This window comes from Thunnus thynnus, chromosome 2, assembly GCF_963924715.1.
Source record: "Thunnus thynnus chromosome 2, fThuThy2.1, whole genome shotgun sequence".
NCBI lineage: Eukaryota > Metazoa > Chordata > Actinopteri > Scombriformes > Scombridae > Thunnus > Thunnus thynnus.
Window position 1 is genome coordinate 33,407,680 of NC_089518.1, and position 14,131 is coordinate 33,421,810.

Consider the following 14,131-nt stretch of genomic DNA (forward strand, 5'->3'; position numbering starts at 1 on the left):
AACCTCCAGCTTTCTGTCTCTTAAAGTATATCAGCAGATTTGGAAAGATGCTAATCTCTCGACATATGGTCACCTCTTTGTGTATGTGTGTCATCGGCTGGGGGTCGAATACTTAACCTGTAACACGTGCGCATACACAATAAACTCATACATGACTCTCCCCCGTGCCTCGCAAGCATGCGGGAGGGCTGACTCCTGGGGAGATCTGCGGCCGTCCGCGCCGCCGCACGGCTGGTGTTTAATTTTAAAGGGAGGCTCGGGGGGAGGGAGGGAGAAGAGAAAGAATAGAAACAGAGGGAGGCGGATGACAGGAGAGAGAGAGAGGTGTAAAAGCCTGCCGGTGCTCCGGTCAGACCTGTTTTCCTAGATCTGCACTGACAGTGCAGCCTGACAGTTTGCTTCGACCAATATACTGCAGCAGTGTGGTCAGAGATTCAACCCTGGTCGCAAGCTTTTATCTTTTTTTTTAAATTTCTATATAGTAATAATAATAATTTCTATATAATAAATAACTCTCAAGTGTGGTGGTGAACTTTACTTCCCAGCTTCTGCAGTGTCATACTATAAAAAATCTGCAGCATAAACTGCTTCAAACTTAATGTGGCGGAAACTGTCACAATTTTGATGATGTTAGACAATAAACAGGAGTGAGCTGCCACGTAGTTGCAGAGAACAGCAGATTGACAAACACATGCAGGACTGTGAGAAAGTTTATTTTATTATTTCTGTTCATTTTTAAAAAACTGAAGACTACACACAATCTTCCTGAGAAGAACCACAATTTTGCATCAAATACTTTGCAGAATACTGAGAAAACTGAAGGGTAAGTTAAGCTAAATGATTCCTGATATCCTGAAGGAGTCAACACTAGTAAAACCTTAAAGTAAATTTGTATTATTTAAAATTTTGGTCATCATCACATGGGGCATAAACCATTTAATGAGTCAGGATTTGAACCCCTTCACTTGCTGATGGATCAGTTATTTAAAATTGATGCTCACACTCTTTAGGACTTCATTTAAAATTCTACTTTTGAAAGGTAACAATGTGTCAGGCTGGATTTTGGGGTTGTGTGTATAAAATGAAGTTAATAGTCTGAAATATTTCCATTTGATGAAATGCTGCAGCCATGACGACCACGAATGAAGAGCCGGAAGCAGTTTTTGTTGACATTGTCATACATCTCTACCTGAAAAAGCAACCTTTTCTTGACCTAAACCCACTAGCTTTTAACGAGAGTCACACATGCAGGTGAGTTTTATGATAAAGTGTGGCAATAAACCTGTGAAGACATGGTACTTTGACATCATTACCAGTTTTTACTTTGTGCTGTATTTCAACTTAAAGTTCAACTATGAGTGTGTCTGTGTTTCTGGTTGTGTGTGTGTGTGTGTGTGTGTTTTTGCTAAGACATGTGCGGGACCTGCACTGTAGGTGGGTCTTGGCCAAAGTTCAAGTCAGTGTTTTATGACTCATCGACAACGTGAGCGAGAACTTTGTGTCCTTGCCGGAGTCTCTCTATTCATCAAACTGACATACATCACGGCTCTGATGTATGTCGCTGTCGACAGCTTTCAAACTCAAACCCTTTTTTGTGACCTTGTTGTGATCATTTATACCGGACTGCCACTGCTACGGAGGAGTTTTCCCATTTCAGATGAGTGAGGGCAGAAAGGTAAAGTTAAGAATAAGGTGGAGTCAGTGAAAATACTCCGGTGGAGCCTCGAGGGAAGAGACGGCCGCCTGTTGAAGTGTTGGAATGAGGCCTCGAGGTCAGAAAAGTAGAGGTTTAATTGGGTTTTATTAACAGCAGAGGAAGAGTAAATAAAAAATCATTTACATATTACATATTCCCTTTTGTTACTCAGCCCAAAGCTTCCTTTAAACCAACTTTAAAGCCTCCACACACGTCTTCTCTGCTTAACACGTGTAGAAGAAGAAAGGAACGTAATACGGTTTGACAAGCAGCAAGCCTACAGTTTGGAGGTATTTAATGACTATCATCAGGCTAGCTTAAAAGTTAGCCGCAGTGACTGCTACATGAAGTCACGTCCTCTCAGTGAAGCTGCATTTTTCTCATGCCAGCTCCAACTCATCAGCTGATTCCTGAATGTTAGCTACCAGTAAATAAGACAAATTTAGAGTTATCAGGAATCACATTCCCCCTCTTTTGGTCACCCACACCAAGCCAGAATGTACCGCATCGGCCCCTCCATCAAACTAACTAAGACAACAAACAAGTCGTACCCAACATCCAACGCTGATGAAGGATGATTCCAGTTTATCACAACTTGAGTTTTGTTTTTATAGTTCTGACCATAGTTTCTCTCTGTTATGATTATATTGTACACAGTAAAAAAAAAAAAACTGCGGTTAACAGCGAACTCAGTAAGCTCAGAATATACATGTGGTAGCACAAACTGAAGTGAAAAAGTAAGGGGAAAATCCCAAAAGTGCTCGACACGTGCTGCGGTACTGAAAGTCTGCTAAAAAGCTACTCGACTCTGTAACCACTGACATTTTATTGGTCTTCTCAAAACAATTTTTCTTTTAATTTTATGAAGCACACGTTTGTCGAGTTGACGTTGTGGGTGTGTGTGATTTGCTACTGTGTGTAACTTTGTATCATGTGTCCTTGCTTTGTACTGTTTGTTATTGTTTTGTTATTTGTTGGAATATGTATGGAAATCAGCTGTAAGCTAACTGGCACACGGTACATTAAATGGTAACCTTTATGTTTACTAGTGTGAACGGTCCCTTACAAATAAAATAAATGAATAAATACATTTTTAACCTTGTATCTGATTTTCAAAATATATGCCAATAAATTCCCAGACTGTTTTCAATAATAACATCAACCGAACTCTGAGAAAAGTAAAGAAAGTTTAAGGACAGTTCGTAAAAGCACAGAATTGAGTTTTCTGGTCACTAAACGAGGGAGTATCGATTGGGAAAAAGCAGGCACTCACAGACACTACGCAAGGAGGGAAGATTCAGCCTCCCTGTGAGTGCCGGTAAAGGTCAATCAGTGCGTGCGTGTGTGTGTGTGTGTGTGTGTGTGTGTGTGGGAGAGTGTGTTTGTGTAGCTGTGATGAACCCCTGCAGAGGTCTGAGGAATCGCTGTCACAGGTTTGTTAATAACTTATACCAAAACCAGTAGGAGGCCCCACCTGAAACCACACACACACACATTTGACTAAGAGTGCATGTGAGTGTCTGTTGTGTGCATGTTACCAGCCTCAGCGTTTAGTGGTTTGTAACCACATGTTTGTCTGCTGACTTCAGTTAATGGTTGATGTCAAACTAAACGGTTTTCCTCCAACAGTTTGTGCAAAGTCACTGAGTCATTTACGCTGTGTCACACACACACACAGACACACACACACACACACACACACACACAGACACACACACACACAGACACAGGCCGCCTTTTAAGTCCAGGAATATTTCTTATTCTCCAAGGACTCCATTTTTCCAGTGCTCGTCCACAACAGGAAGAGTTGCTCACAAATATGTTCTGACGTGATCATCCTGGAATGTAACTACAACAATAGTGTTTAAATACTAATGACGAACGATGTCCATCAACCAGTTAAAGAAAATTAATGGTTACAATGTTGACGATTTATCAGATGTTGGCTACGGCTTCTCAAACACAAGTATTTGTCTGTGTTTCTCAGTTTTATTTGATCATAAATAATGAAACTTTTTGTTGTTTTGTCTGTCTAAAGACATCATTTTAGTATTATTTTCATTGTAGATTAATCTGATGATTATTTTCTTGATGAATCGATTAATTATTTACTCAGCAAAATAATAGTATAGTAATAGATTCACAATGTGGCATTCACAATTTCTCAGAGGCCACGGTGATGTCTTCAGTTTTATTGTTTTGTCTGAATAACAGACCAAAACATATTCAATTTAGTGTCATACGTGATAAAGAAAGACAGTGAATCCTCACATTTTAGAGGCTGGAAGCAGTGAATTTTTGGCATATTTGCTTTAATGACTGGAGCGATTAATCATTAATCAAAGTAATTATCAAAACAGTTGCTGATTCATTTTCTTGCGTCATCGTTGCATAATTTTGTCATTGTTCTTCACATTCTAACTAAGTCTAAATCCATGCTAGCAGCTCTGTGAGGCCGTTAGCGGTGCTAACATCAGGAAGCTAACATACTGATGTTTACCATGTTCACTGTCTTAGTTCAGTGTGTTAATTAGGAGCAAGTATTTAGTCATAAAATTATTGGACAAAAGTGAAATTATGGCCGGATGGTTGCGCTAGATTAAACATTCAGGGTTCATTAAAGTTATTACAAAAAGGTGGTTATATTTCACTCAAAACTACATGAGTGAACCTCATGGTTACTGGAGATACTGGAGGTAAAATGTTGGACCAACATACCGCTAGCATGGCTAAAAAATATATAGCTCAAAGCAATAACTGATAAATATATTTATAATGAAAATGATTGTTTTAAATACACATCACTAAAAAAAAACTCCCTGATGATAAAACAGCAGCTGGACAGTGAAATGACATAAATAAAGATATCCAAAAAGGGATGATGACGGGTTATAAGCCTCAGTAGTAACATACAAGACTCCTGGTATCCAAACATTTGGAATAACTACAGTAGAGCTAATTCAGTATATGGGCTGAACATCATTCCCTCCTCTCATCAACACTCTGATCTAATCACAACATCACATTCTTCCAGAGGTTGAAGGAACCTCATGAACGCTACTCAGTGATCTAACTCTGTCCTGTGAGAATCAGAAAGCATCCTTATAGAGGCACATGAATCATGCTGGTCATAAACAAACAGCCTGTCCGCTGACAGTGAGGATCACTACCAGGAAAACACACACACACACACAAACATGCACACACACTATAAAAGGAGCGCAACAAGGACAATGAATTATCTGTAACTGAGGTTTTCGGGTTCTCATGAGTCAACCAGCCTCCCACACATCGGATATACATGCACTCATTACGCCAAGAATACAGCCGAGCATGTAAATGCACACACACACACACAAACACACACACACACACAGTCCAGAGTTTCAGCTACATTCATCATTCATTCACCTCTGTCGGTCTGCCAGGTCTGATTTTTAAGTGCCACAGCAATCCTCTGGGTATTTATTTATTCTGCCAGCGGTCACTCTGTTACTCTTACAGCACCTTCACAGCCTGGACGCTGTCGTTTGCTGCAGTAAACTAATGTTACTGTTGATACTAACTCAACACTTCAGGTGAAGGTAGCGGGTGATATTTACCGGGAAGCCATCTTGAGGGGTGTTGACAATGTCAGAGAGGTTAGCAAATGTAATCAAAAGTTGGCTGGACAAAGTTTTTCAAATAAGGTTTACACATTTTTCAAGACTTTTGGTTTGGAACAAGAGAGAAATACATTCAATTAGATCCTTGACAAAGCGGGATTAAGGAGGGCGGTTAAAATAAGGAAGATGAAAATAACATCTTATTAACGATGAACTTATAGCACCATAGTAGGGATGTGCAGAAAGCCCAGTATTTGTATTTGTATCTGTATTTGTTGAGGCAGCAAAATTATTTATATCTGTATTGTTGAATATCTACGTTACAACACGTAAAATACGTATCATCTCAGCATTTCTAAAGTGACGTAGTTAACATGTGATCAATATGAGCTGATCTTTCCTATTAGGAGGAGGAGGAGGACCGGTGGATGGTGGGGATGTGCAGAGACCCCAGTATTTGTATTTGTATCTGTATTTGTTGAGGCAGCAAAATTATTTGTATCTGTATTCGAATAAAAGTGGAAAGAGGCTTAAAAATCCTGTTTTTGTTTTTATTACGCTTTTAATTTTAGAAAATTAAAGTGTTACAATAAGAATAAGTGTTCATAAATAAACTACCTTATGAAGGAGGTCCCCACACCGGGTCTTGAACTGGAGTCTCCCAGATCATAGACCACTGCGCTGACTACTGAGCTAAAACCTGTTGCCTCGTTGCAGACAGACCTCTAACTAACAAATACTTTTTAAAATATTTGTATGAAACAAATATTTGTAAAAAAAAAAAAACCCATTATTTGTGCTTTGCCGAATAATGTATTTGTATTCGGGCACACCCCTACACCATAGCATTGTGACTTGAATGCACTACCAATGAATGATGCACTTTAGCAGTTTTGGTTTGTGAGTGATAACAGGGAAAGAACGGAGCCATGCACAGGTAAAAAAAAGGTGTACAAGAGGCCGTTTTCCTTCTGTACTCGACATACGAACATACGCAGCCTTCAGGTTTCCACGTTTTGAGGCCCGTAGAGCATGGTGAGTCTTTCTCTGCCTGAGCCGGTTAAAAGCATGCACGTTACTTTCACCAGCTGGGGCTGGCTGACTTCCTGTTGGCTCCCCCCCCCCGCACACATGGATAGGATGAAATAATTTATTGATATGGCTCCTCAAGACTTTCTGATAATACAAAGAGTCATTTCAGGGTGTTTGCAAAAAGCTTTATGGGCCAGTCACATGATCCTGCGATAGTGAACGCGGCCAACCGTAAACCCTGAGCCAAAAATCGCCTCGCAATCCTTCTCTCTTTCAATGTTTTTTTTTCTATCTCTACTATTTGCCAGTAAATGCTAAAAAGCAAAGCAAAATAGTAAAGATTATGCACATAGCAGGTGATTACAGCAGAAAGGATTCGAGTACCTGCTCCGCGCTAATAGTTACATGGATATTTAAAAAAATCAATAAGCTGTTGTCACACGTCCAAAATAACCAGTGTCAAATTAAAACGATCTCTGTGCATCTCTCTCTCTCTCTCTCCCCCTCTTTCTCTGTTTCCAAACAAGCAAACCTGGAATGTGAGAGTCTAATTTTGTTTACAGGACAAACATAACTAGCACACAAACTTGCAATTTTCCACAAGTTGTCTACACACACAGGCTCGTCCGAGACTCTTGAGAGAGGAAATTCATAATTCATCGAGTAGTCAGCGGTGTATCTGTAATTACTGAAATTAAATATTGATCGAGAAGGGAATCTTATGTAAACATTTACTGTGAGGTGAACAACTTTACAGAAATCCAGGTTACATTAAAAAAAAACAAAACAATGGAAAGTGGTTTAAACACTCATTGTCAGAAACGGAAGCAAAAAAAGCCTTTAATGATAGAAGTAGTTAGTAGTGAGAGCTGTTGCTTCATCTATGCCCTGCTCCTCTACTTTGAAAATCTTGACTAAAACTCAGGATTTTCCACACAGTACCCAGCACTATTCACAACTACTGGTTTCAGCGGTAACATTCACTCCACAGCAACGGTGGAAAATTCCCTTCCTGGCATGCTGACACTAAATGCCGCCCCCCTCTAAAAAAAGGTCTCAGAGGATTATTCCACATGTGGGGTCTACACAACATCCTTGATATCCGGCCTCCCACAGGGAAGATCTCACCGAGACGAGCGGCGGGGGGAGAAAACCAAAAAATGATCCCCGGATCACTGGACCCACTGGTAATGACTGTTTTTGGGGACGGTGACATAACCGACGTGTGGGAAAATAAATGTGTGTGAAAAGAGATTAAGACAATGAAGCGTAATTTCCCAGCCTGTGGGATTTGAGTGCACGTGTATATGTACACAGAGTGGATACAGCGGAGGCGGTGTAGTGATTTTGTATGTTTACAGTGTGTTAACATAAAGAGGGAGGTTCTCAGGTTGTAGTGGGTGTGTGTATATGTGTGTGTTTGGCATTAGAGTATTGAAGCTGACTGACAGCGGGCCGATGCCGTGTCCTCCCCGCTCTGATAACATCTTATATAACGGGGATCAATTAATGAAGAGTGTGTCCTCCTCACATCTTCATCTCTCTGTCCAAGGTCGCAGCTGTGGGAAACCTCGTACGACCTTTCTCCCACTTTTACTTTTTACCTTCACCTGTCATTAATTTGGAGGAGTCACTCAGGACTGGAAAGACAGGTGAAGTGATGACAATATAGGAAGTCAAGTAACTGTAAAAATGTCCCTTGTCTTCGATTTTGACTGAAGCTTTATTTGTTTTGTTGTTCGCTGACATTAAAGATAATTAAGACTGAATTTGCTGCTTTTTATTCTGAATATTGAATCTTCAAATAGAAAAAACTGGAGGAAACTAATAGATTTGCAGCCTTAAATAGCACAAAAGACATTACTGTGTCTTCATCACAGTCAAACTTTGAGTATTGCATATTTCAATAAACAGGTGCATATTTCAAAAATACTTTTTATCGTTTTTTCAGTTTACTTTCAGCAGGAAACACCACCTGTTTTTGGTGCACTGGGACAAATCATTTAAGTGAAAAGTTGTTGAAATTGATCTAAAAATGTGTTAAATCTGTTGTGAAGATTTTACAGTTTTCAGCTTCTCCAAAAAAGACTTGAACTCCCCTGAAAATGACAAAGTTCAAGTTTGGAGGAGTCTCATAAAGTGAAAGATTATCAGCCGTTATCTTACAGAATTTCATGAATGATATATTAAAACTACACTGGTCGGTGCGGCTGACTTTATCTTCTTTCAGTATTGCATATGACATGATTAGACTGGACATGTGCAGGGTGTTTGGTATGTGGGCTGTTTTTTCTGTGGTATTGTTTTAATCGAATGTGAATTGGATGTAAGATAGATCACTGAGTCGGGCTGTGAACTTGTACCGGTCCGTGTAGATGTGATTAAACATGAACGGACATCTGCTACCCGCTCTTCCTCCTGATGCACTACTGATATCGTAAAAAATGTAAAACAGCGCCCTGAAAAAAAAAGCTTCGCTTAAATGGGAAGTTGCTTCGTTAACGTTTCTGCTTTCATACTAAAGTGATTTGAATAACGCCACTGATTCTTCAGTTATCAATTCGACTTCCCTATTTTTGGTTTTAGCGGCAATGAACTGATAACAACAGTTTTTCAAAGTTTCCTGATGTCAACCACATACTAGAAGTTTGCCTCGCTCCTCCGAGAGCTACGAGCTGCATCCCACGCTCACCTCCTGACTACGTCTTCTGCATTTTTATGTCTTGTGAATAGTGTGAATAATTTATGTTTTCTTTATAAAACATAAATAGTGATCATGTGGTGAAACAGATATCATGATTATCATCCCTGTAGTAGTACAGAAACGCGGTGTGTTCATCTTGATTTGTGTAAGAACGTTAACCCATTCTTAAAGGAATGCTTCACTCAAAATCATTTTTTTTTATCTACTATCATTTTAGTGACAGTTGCTCCATCATGGACAGAACTAAAAACCACAGATGAAGTCTAGAGACGACGAGCGTTTGGCACTCCACCAAATCTGGCTCTCTATAGAGACTCCAAGTAGCCGGTTAATCTCCTTGTAGAGTTGATTGACTTTGGCTCAGCTTTGACTTCTCAACTGTTGTTGTCGTTGATATAACAACACAGATTTTTTTTTACCTTTTCTTGATCGCCAGGTCTTAATTTCTCTCAGTAGAATATATTTTAATGAAGATTTCCTCCCTGCAGTGTTCTTTCTTTTGCGTTATCGGTGTGATCAGCATGCATCTTGACAAACTGGGATTAAACCGTAAATGATCTACTGTATATTATGTATAATACAACATCTTATCTAACAGTAACGTGTGAAGGCTGTGGTCGACGATGGCAAACACAGCTCAGAGGAAAATATTAAAAGAATTCGTCCATGTTCCTAAAAATTTGACCTTAAAATGCTTTCTTAAACTTTTGTCGCAAACATGACGCATTGATGTTGACTGAGCTACTTTGGTTTTGAGAGCGTATCTAATTCTACTTAACATATTGATCATTACGTACAGTTAAAATGACTTTCTGAAGATAATTTAGTTTTATTTGCCAACCACTGTTCAGTGACTCAACTTAATTTTAAATGCTCGGACAAATCTCAAGACACAGACACAAACCGAGGCAAACAACAACACGCTTTGCTTTATCAACAGTTTCCGGGACCCCATGTCGGGTCGGGCGCTGTGTATAACGCCTTCTGCCATCTGTCGCAGGCTGCAGCTTAGAGCCACGTTCAATAACCGGGCGGATCACTCAGTGCCGCTATGCTCCAGATACACTTGGTGAGGGGGTGACTTGACAGGTGGAGAGGAGAGAGAGGAGGAGGAGGTGGAGATAAGGGTCAAAGAAAAGAAACAGGGAGAGAGTGTTTGTAGAAGGTTAGTCTCATAATCCGAGCTGCTTTTATCCAGGCTGAAGCAAATGGAAATATGACATTTAAAAAAAGACTGTAGGGCGGGATGTGTTCATCGCAATGAGTCAGAAGGTTGTTGCACTTATATGCACGTGGTGTTTAAAAAAAAAAAGTGTTCTGGCATCAGGCAGGAGAGTTTATCTAAACTTGATTTTCAAGATGATATTTTACAAGATGACGTCATTGTAAGTCCACACCTGTCCTGGCAAACAGTTGTCATGCGTCTTTTGTGACTGTAATTAGCATACCGTGGGCATGCAATTACTTCTTCCCTTTTCTTTATATGTTTTTAATAATCACTATTATTATTGTTACAACTCGCCTGCCACAAGACTGTGTCAAATTCCTTTTTCTCATTGGATGAAAAGAGATGAAACCTTAACATATCAAACTTCAACTGTTAAGCCAACAAGAAGTGTTTAAAGCGCTAAGTGATGCTTACAGTATATTTGAATATCTACATTTCCATGACAACTGGGGAAAGAAGATGAGGTGATGTGATTGAAAGCTCCACTAATGGAGCTGGTGTTCAGATTGTGTTGTCAGCTGCTATTTCCAAGGTCAAGAATGACACCTTAAAGATGCGTGTAATGTGCGTTCAGCATCCATGACAGTTCATATTCGCACGCCGGAGACGCAACAACAAAACAAACAAAGATGCAAAGCAGTGAAGAGACTGTAAAGGTTATGTGAGAGTTAAAAGTTGAGATAAAACTAGATATTCTCTTTGCACGTGACTGTGTCGGAGTATACAGGAATGTGTGTTTCAATCTATCTGTTTGGGTGTAAGTGCAGAGAAAAGATTATATAAGAATTCCAATCCCAACATAAGTAAGATCCTTCTTTCTATCTGCTTTTGACAGCAGCATGAGCAACTCCTGACTTCTAACCTGCGGTTTATCTCACCCACGCCCAACCAGATGATAAATCATGCAACGAAGCAAAAAAAGAAGCCGCAAACCCAAGTCCTGCTTCACCCTCTCCTCTCCTCTCCTCTCCTCCCCTGAATCATTGTTTACCTGTAAGATGAGAACGAAGTAGTCGACAGGTTTGCCCCTCTGGTAGACGTAGTGATGGGGAGAACGCTTCTCACTTTCGTTGAACTTGATCTCCTGGATCACGTCAGGATGGCGCAGGATTCGCAGAAGCACCTTGTCTGAGATCTGAGACGGGCTGAACAAGCTCACTTCTGCAGGAAGAGAGAGAGAGAGAGGAGAAGCTTTTTTTTTACTTTAAAAGCGATTTAATTAAAATATTTTTACGGCCCCATAATACAAATTGACCATGAAATATCTGTGATGGTTGATAACAGATGGTTGATGGTAGATATCCAGGTCTTACAATGCCAATCTCAGAAAAGATACAAACACTTAATTACAGTGAAATGATTGGCTGGTACCCAACACTAATCCCTGTAGTTTTAAAAAAAATTAATCACTTATGATGATGTCAGTAGTACAACATGAAATTTATCAGTTACATAAGTGGGTGTGTCTGCTACATTTGTTCACACAGCAGGTGCAACTATACTTAACAATGTGGCACAACACACTCAAAGCCTCAAGCACCAACACATTGAAATACTTAACATGATTAAAGGAGATTAAAAAATTACATTGAGCATTGGGAAGCATTGGGTTCAGTAGCATTTTAGTGAATTCAAATACAGTATCAAACCTGATTATTTATGATTTGATACATGAGGTGATCAGCTGGTCATTTCTCTAGAAAATAGTCGCCTGTTACGCCGTGTTTAGACAGCAAGCGTAGCGTGAGCAGCATGTCAGCAGAGCAGCAGCAGCAGCGTCTGCTCCGTCTGTGCGTCTACACCAGAGGCGTTCAGGTGCGGTGATGAGTTTAGGTCACCTGTGTGTTTAAAGCGCTCAGAGCCCGATACACACGACTGTAGTTAACGGGTGCGAAACGGATGAAAATACATTTAAAAAGTATAAATGAATGCTTCAGGTCGCGGTTTACGCCCGTGAGACGCAGCTGAGACGTGAGCCTGCACGGAGCCGCACAGATTACAACGAGAGCGCATCTGTTGTGTGTGATGTGCGTGTGAAAAACATGTCTGACACACTTGTTGTCTAGGCACAGGGTTAAACTACGAAAACAGTCCACTCACTACTTGTGTTGCAGAGTGAGGTGTCTATTGACTCAAAATCAGTCTTTACATTAATCAGAGAACAGCCAAACTTTTTATTTTAGCTGATACTGAATTAATATTAATAATAAACTACAGCTGATCTAACCTGCTGCTGGTGATGGTTCCCTTTATACTTTGCTATAAAAACAAAGTGAGGAGAGATAAAAGGTTTGATAAGAGATTTGTTAGCATCGGCACTTAACAAATCAGGATATTTTTATGAACAGGAACCTGCTATCAGCTGTCCCTGATATCCCTAATCAAACATCCTAAACCAAGCTCCTCATATTTTAAATTACATAATAGTATATTAGTGGTTTCACCTGATAAGATACTGATGCAACCACTGTTTAAACAAATAACTACCTAACTCATTTCAAATGCAAACATGTCACTTAACTATTTGCCTTTGTTTTCATTTCCATCATTTTTTATTTCTTGTGTTCATTAGTCTCAAATTGTTCTACTATTTTCATTTGTACTGTCTTATTATTATGTCTTGTCACTGGTAAAACACTACGAATGCACTAACCTGTGAGGTGCAACAAAAATAAAATTTGATTGACTGATTTGATTTGATACAAGCCATTGTAGTTCAAGGGAAGTGGAACAACCAAAAAAAATTACTTTATTTTACATTCATTTTTATATCTTTTTGTTTCGGTGCACCTTTTGTATTTTCTTCATCTTTTGTGGCCTTTGTTTTAATGTTATTTACTCCTTTTTTGTTTCATTTTTAATGCTAAAACTGGCAGGATCTCTGTATTATGTACATTGTGTTTTTTTCTGTAAATAAAGGTTGAATGGCATATTGACTAAAATTTCTAAAATTCATTGATCACCAAGATTTGATTTGCATGTATTTCTCAACAGCTGTGAGCCAGACTGTTGCAATCAGAGCTCAGCCATAAGTGCCTTCGTCCCCACCCATACTGAGAACAAAGAAACAGTCCACCCTGCAAACAAAACCCTGTGTAATACACAGTGAGGGGTGAGGCATATATGACCGGTGTTGGAATCCATCATCTAAAAGTCAAACAAACTCTTTTCTTTTGTGGTTTACATATTAAGTCAACAAGTTCATCTGGTAAACTCAAAAAAAACTGAGTGACTGAGTGTATCTGCTGTGGCTCGGGTTAAATTTTAAATGATTTTTCAATAATTAATCACACTACACTGGCTTTTGAATTTAATATCTTCCACTTGGTTTCATATTTATATAGTTTTCCAGCTCAGAAAAGTTCTACATACTGGTTTCCACACAGTGGAGCTTGCTGTTGCGAAACAGTGAAGCTGACGTCCTCCGGTTCATTCAATGACACATTACTGTACGTGCGAGTGTACTAATACATCAGGAAGATTCAATGAGATTCCATGACTTTCCCTGTCTGGAATGCATCTCTCATATTCCAGATATATCATGACAGACCAGACAAAATCTGACAACAGCTGGGTAATAATCATTGATATCAACAGGAACAAAAAAGAACGAAAGGAAACAGAAACCTCCTGGACTGTAATGTATGACAAATAAAAATAGAAGCTCTAGACAAACTTAAACGTTCGGTTCCTGTGTCATGAATCAAGACAGGAAAACAAAACTAACAACTTGAGAAATAAAACAGATACTGTGTCCACAGACAGACGTTATGCCTGCAGAGGCAGACTCTGGCATGCTCCTACACCACAGCAGCGTCTGTGAGGCACGGAAGTGCTACGTCATGCTAGCAGCGGCTGGTGCTAAC

The 14,131-nt window shown here is 39.6% G+C and overlaps 1 protein-coding gene across 3 annotated transcripts in view; it reads right to left on the reverse strand.

Annotated features, from left to right (window-relative positions):
- The window catches only part of LOC137168579 (novel protein similar to human and mouse cyclin M4 (CNNM4)), a 55,629-nt gene that overhangs the window by 20,945 nt on the left and 20,553 nt on the right, over positions 1-14,131 (reverse strand). For all 3 annotated transcript variants that reach the window (XM_067571239.1, XM_067571247.1, XM_067571255.1), the window contains exon 4: positions 11,257-11,426. In XM_067571239.1, coding sequence (XP_067427340.1) covers positions 11,257-11,426 — 170 coding nt within the window. The remainder of the gene's footprint in view (positions 1-11,256; positions 11,427-14,131) is intronic.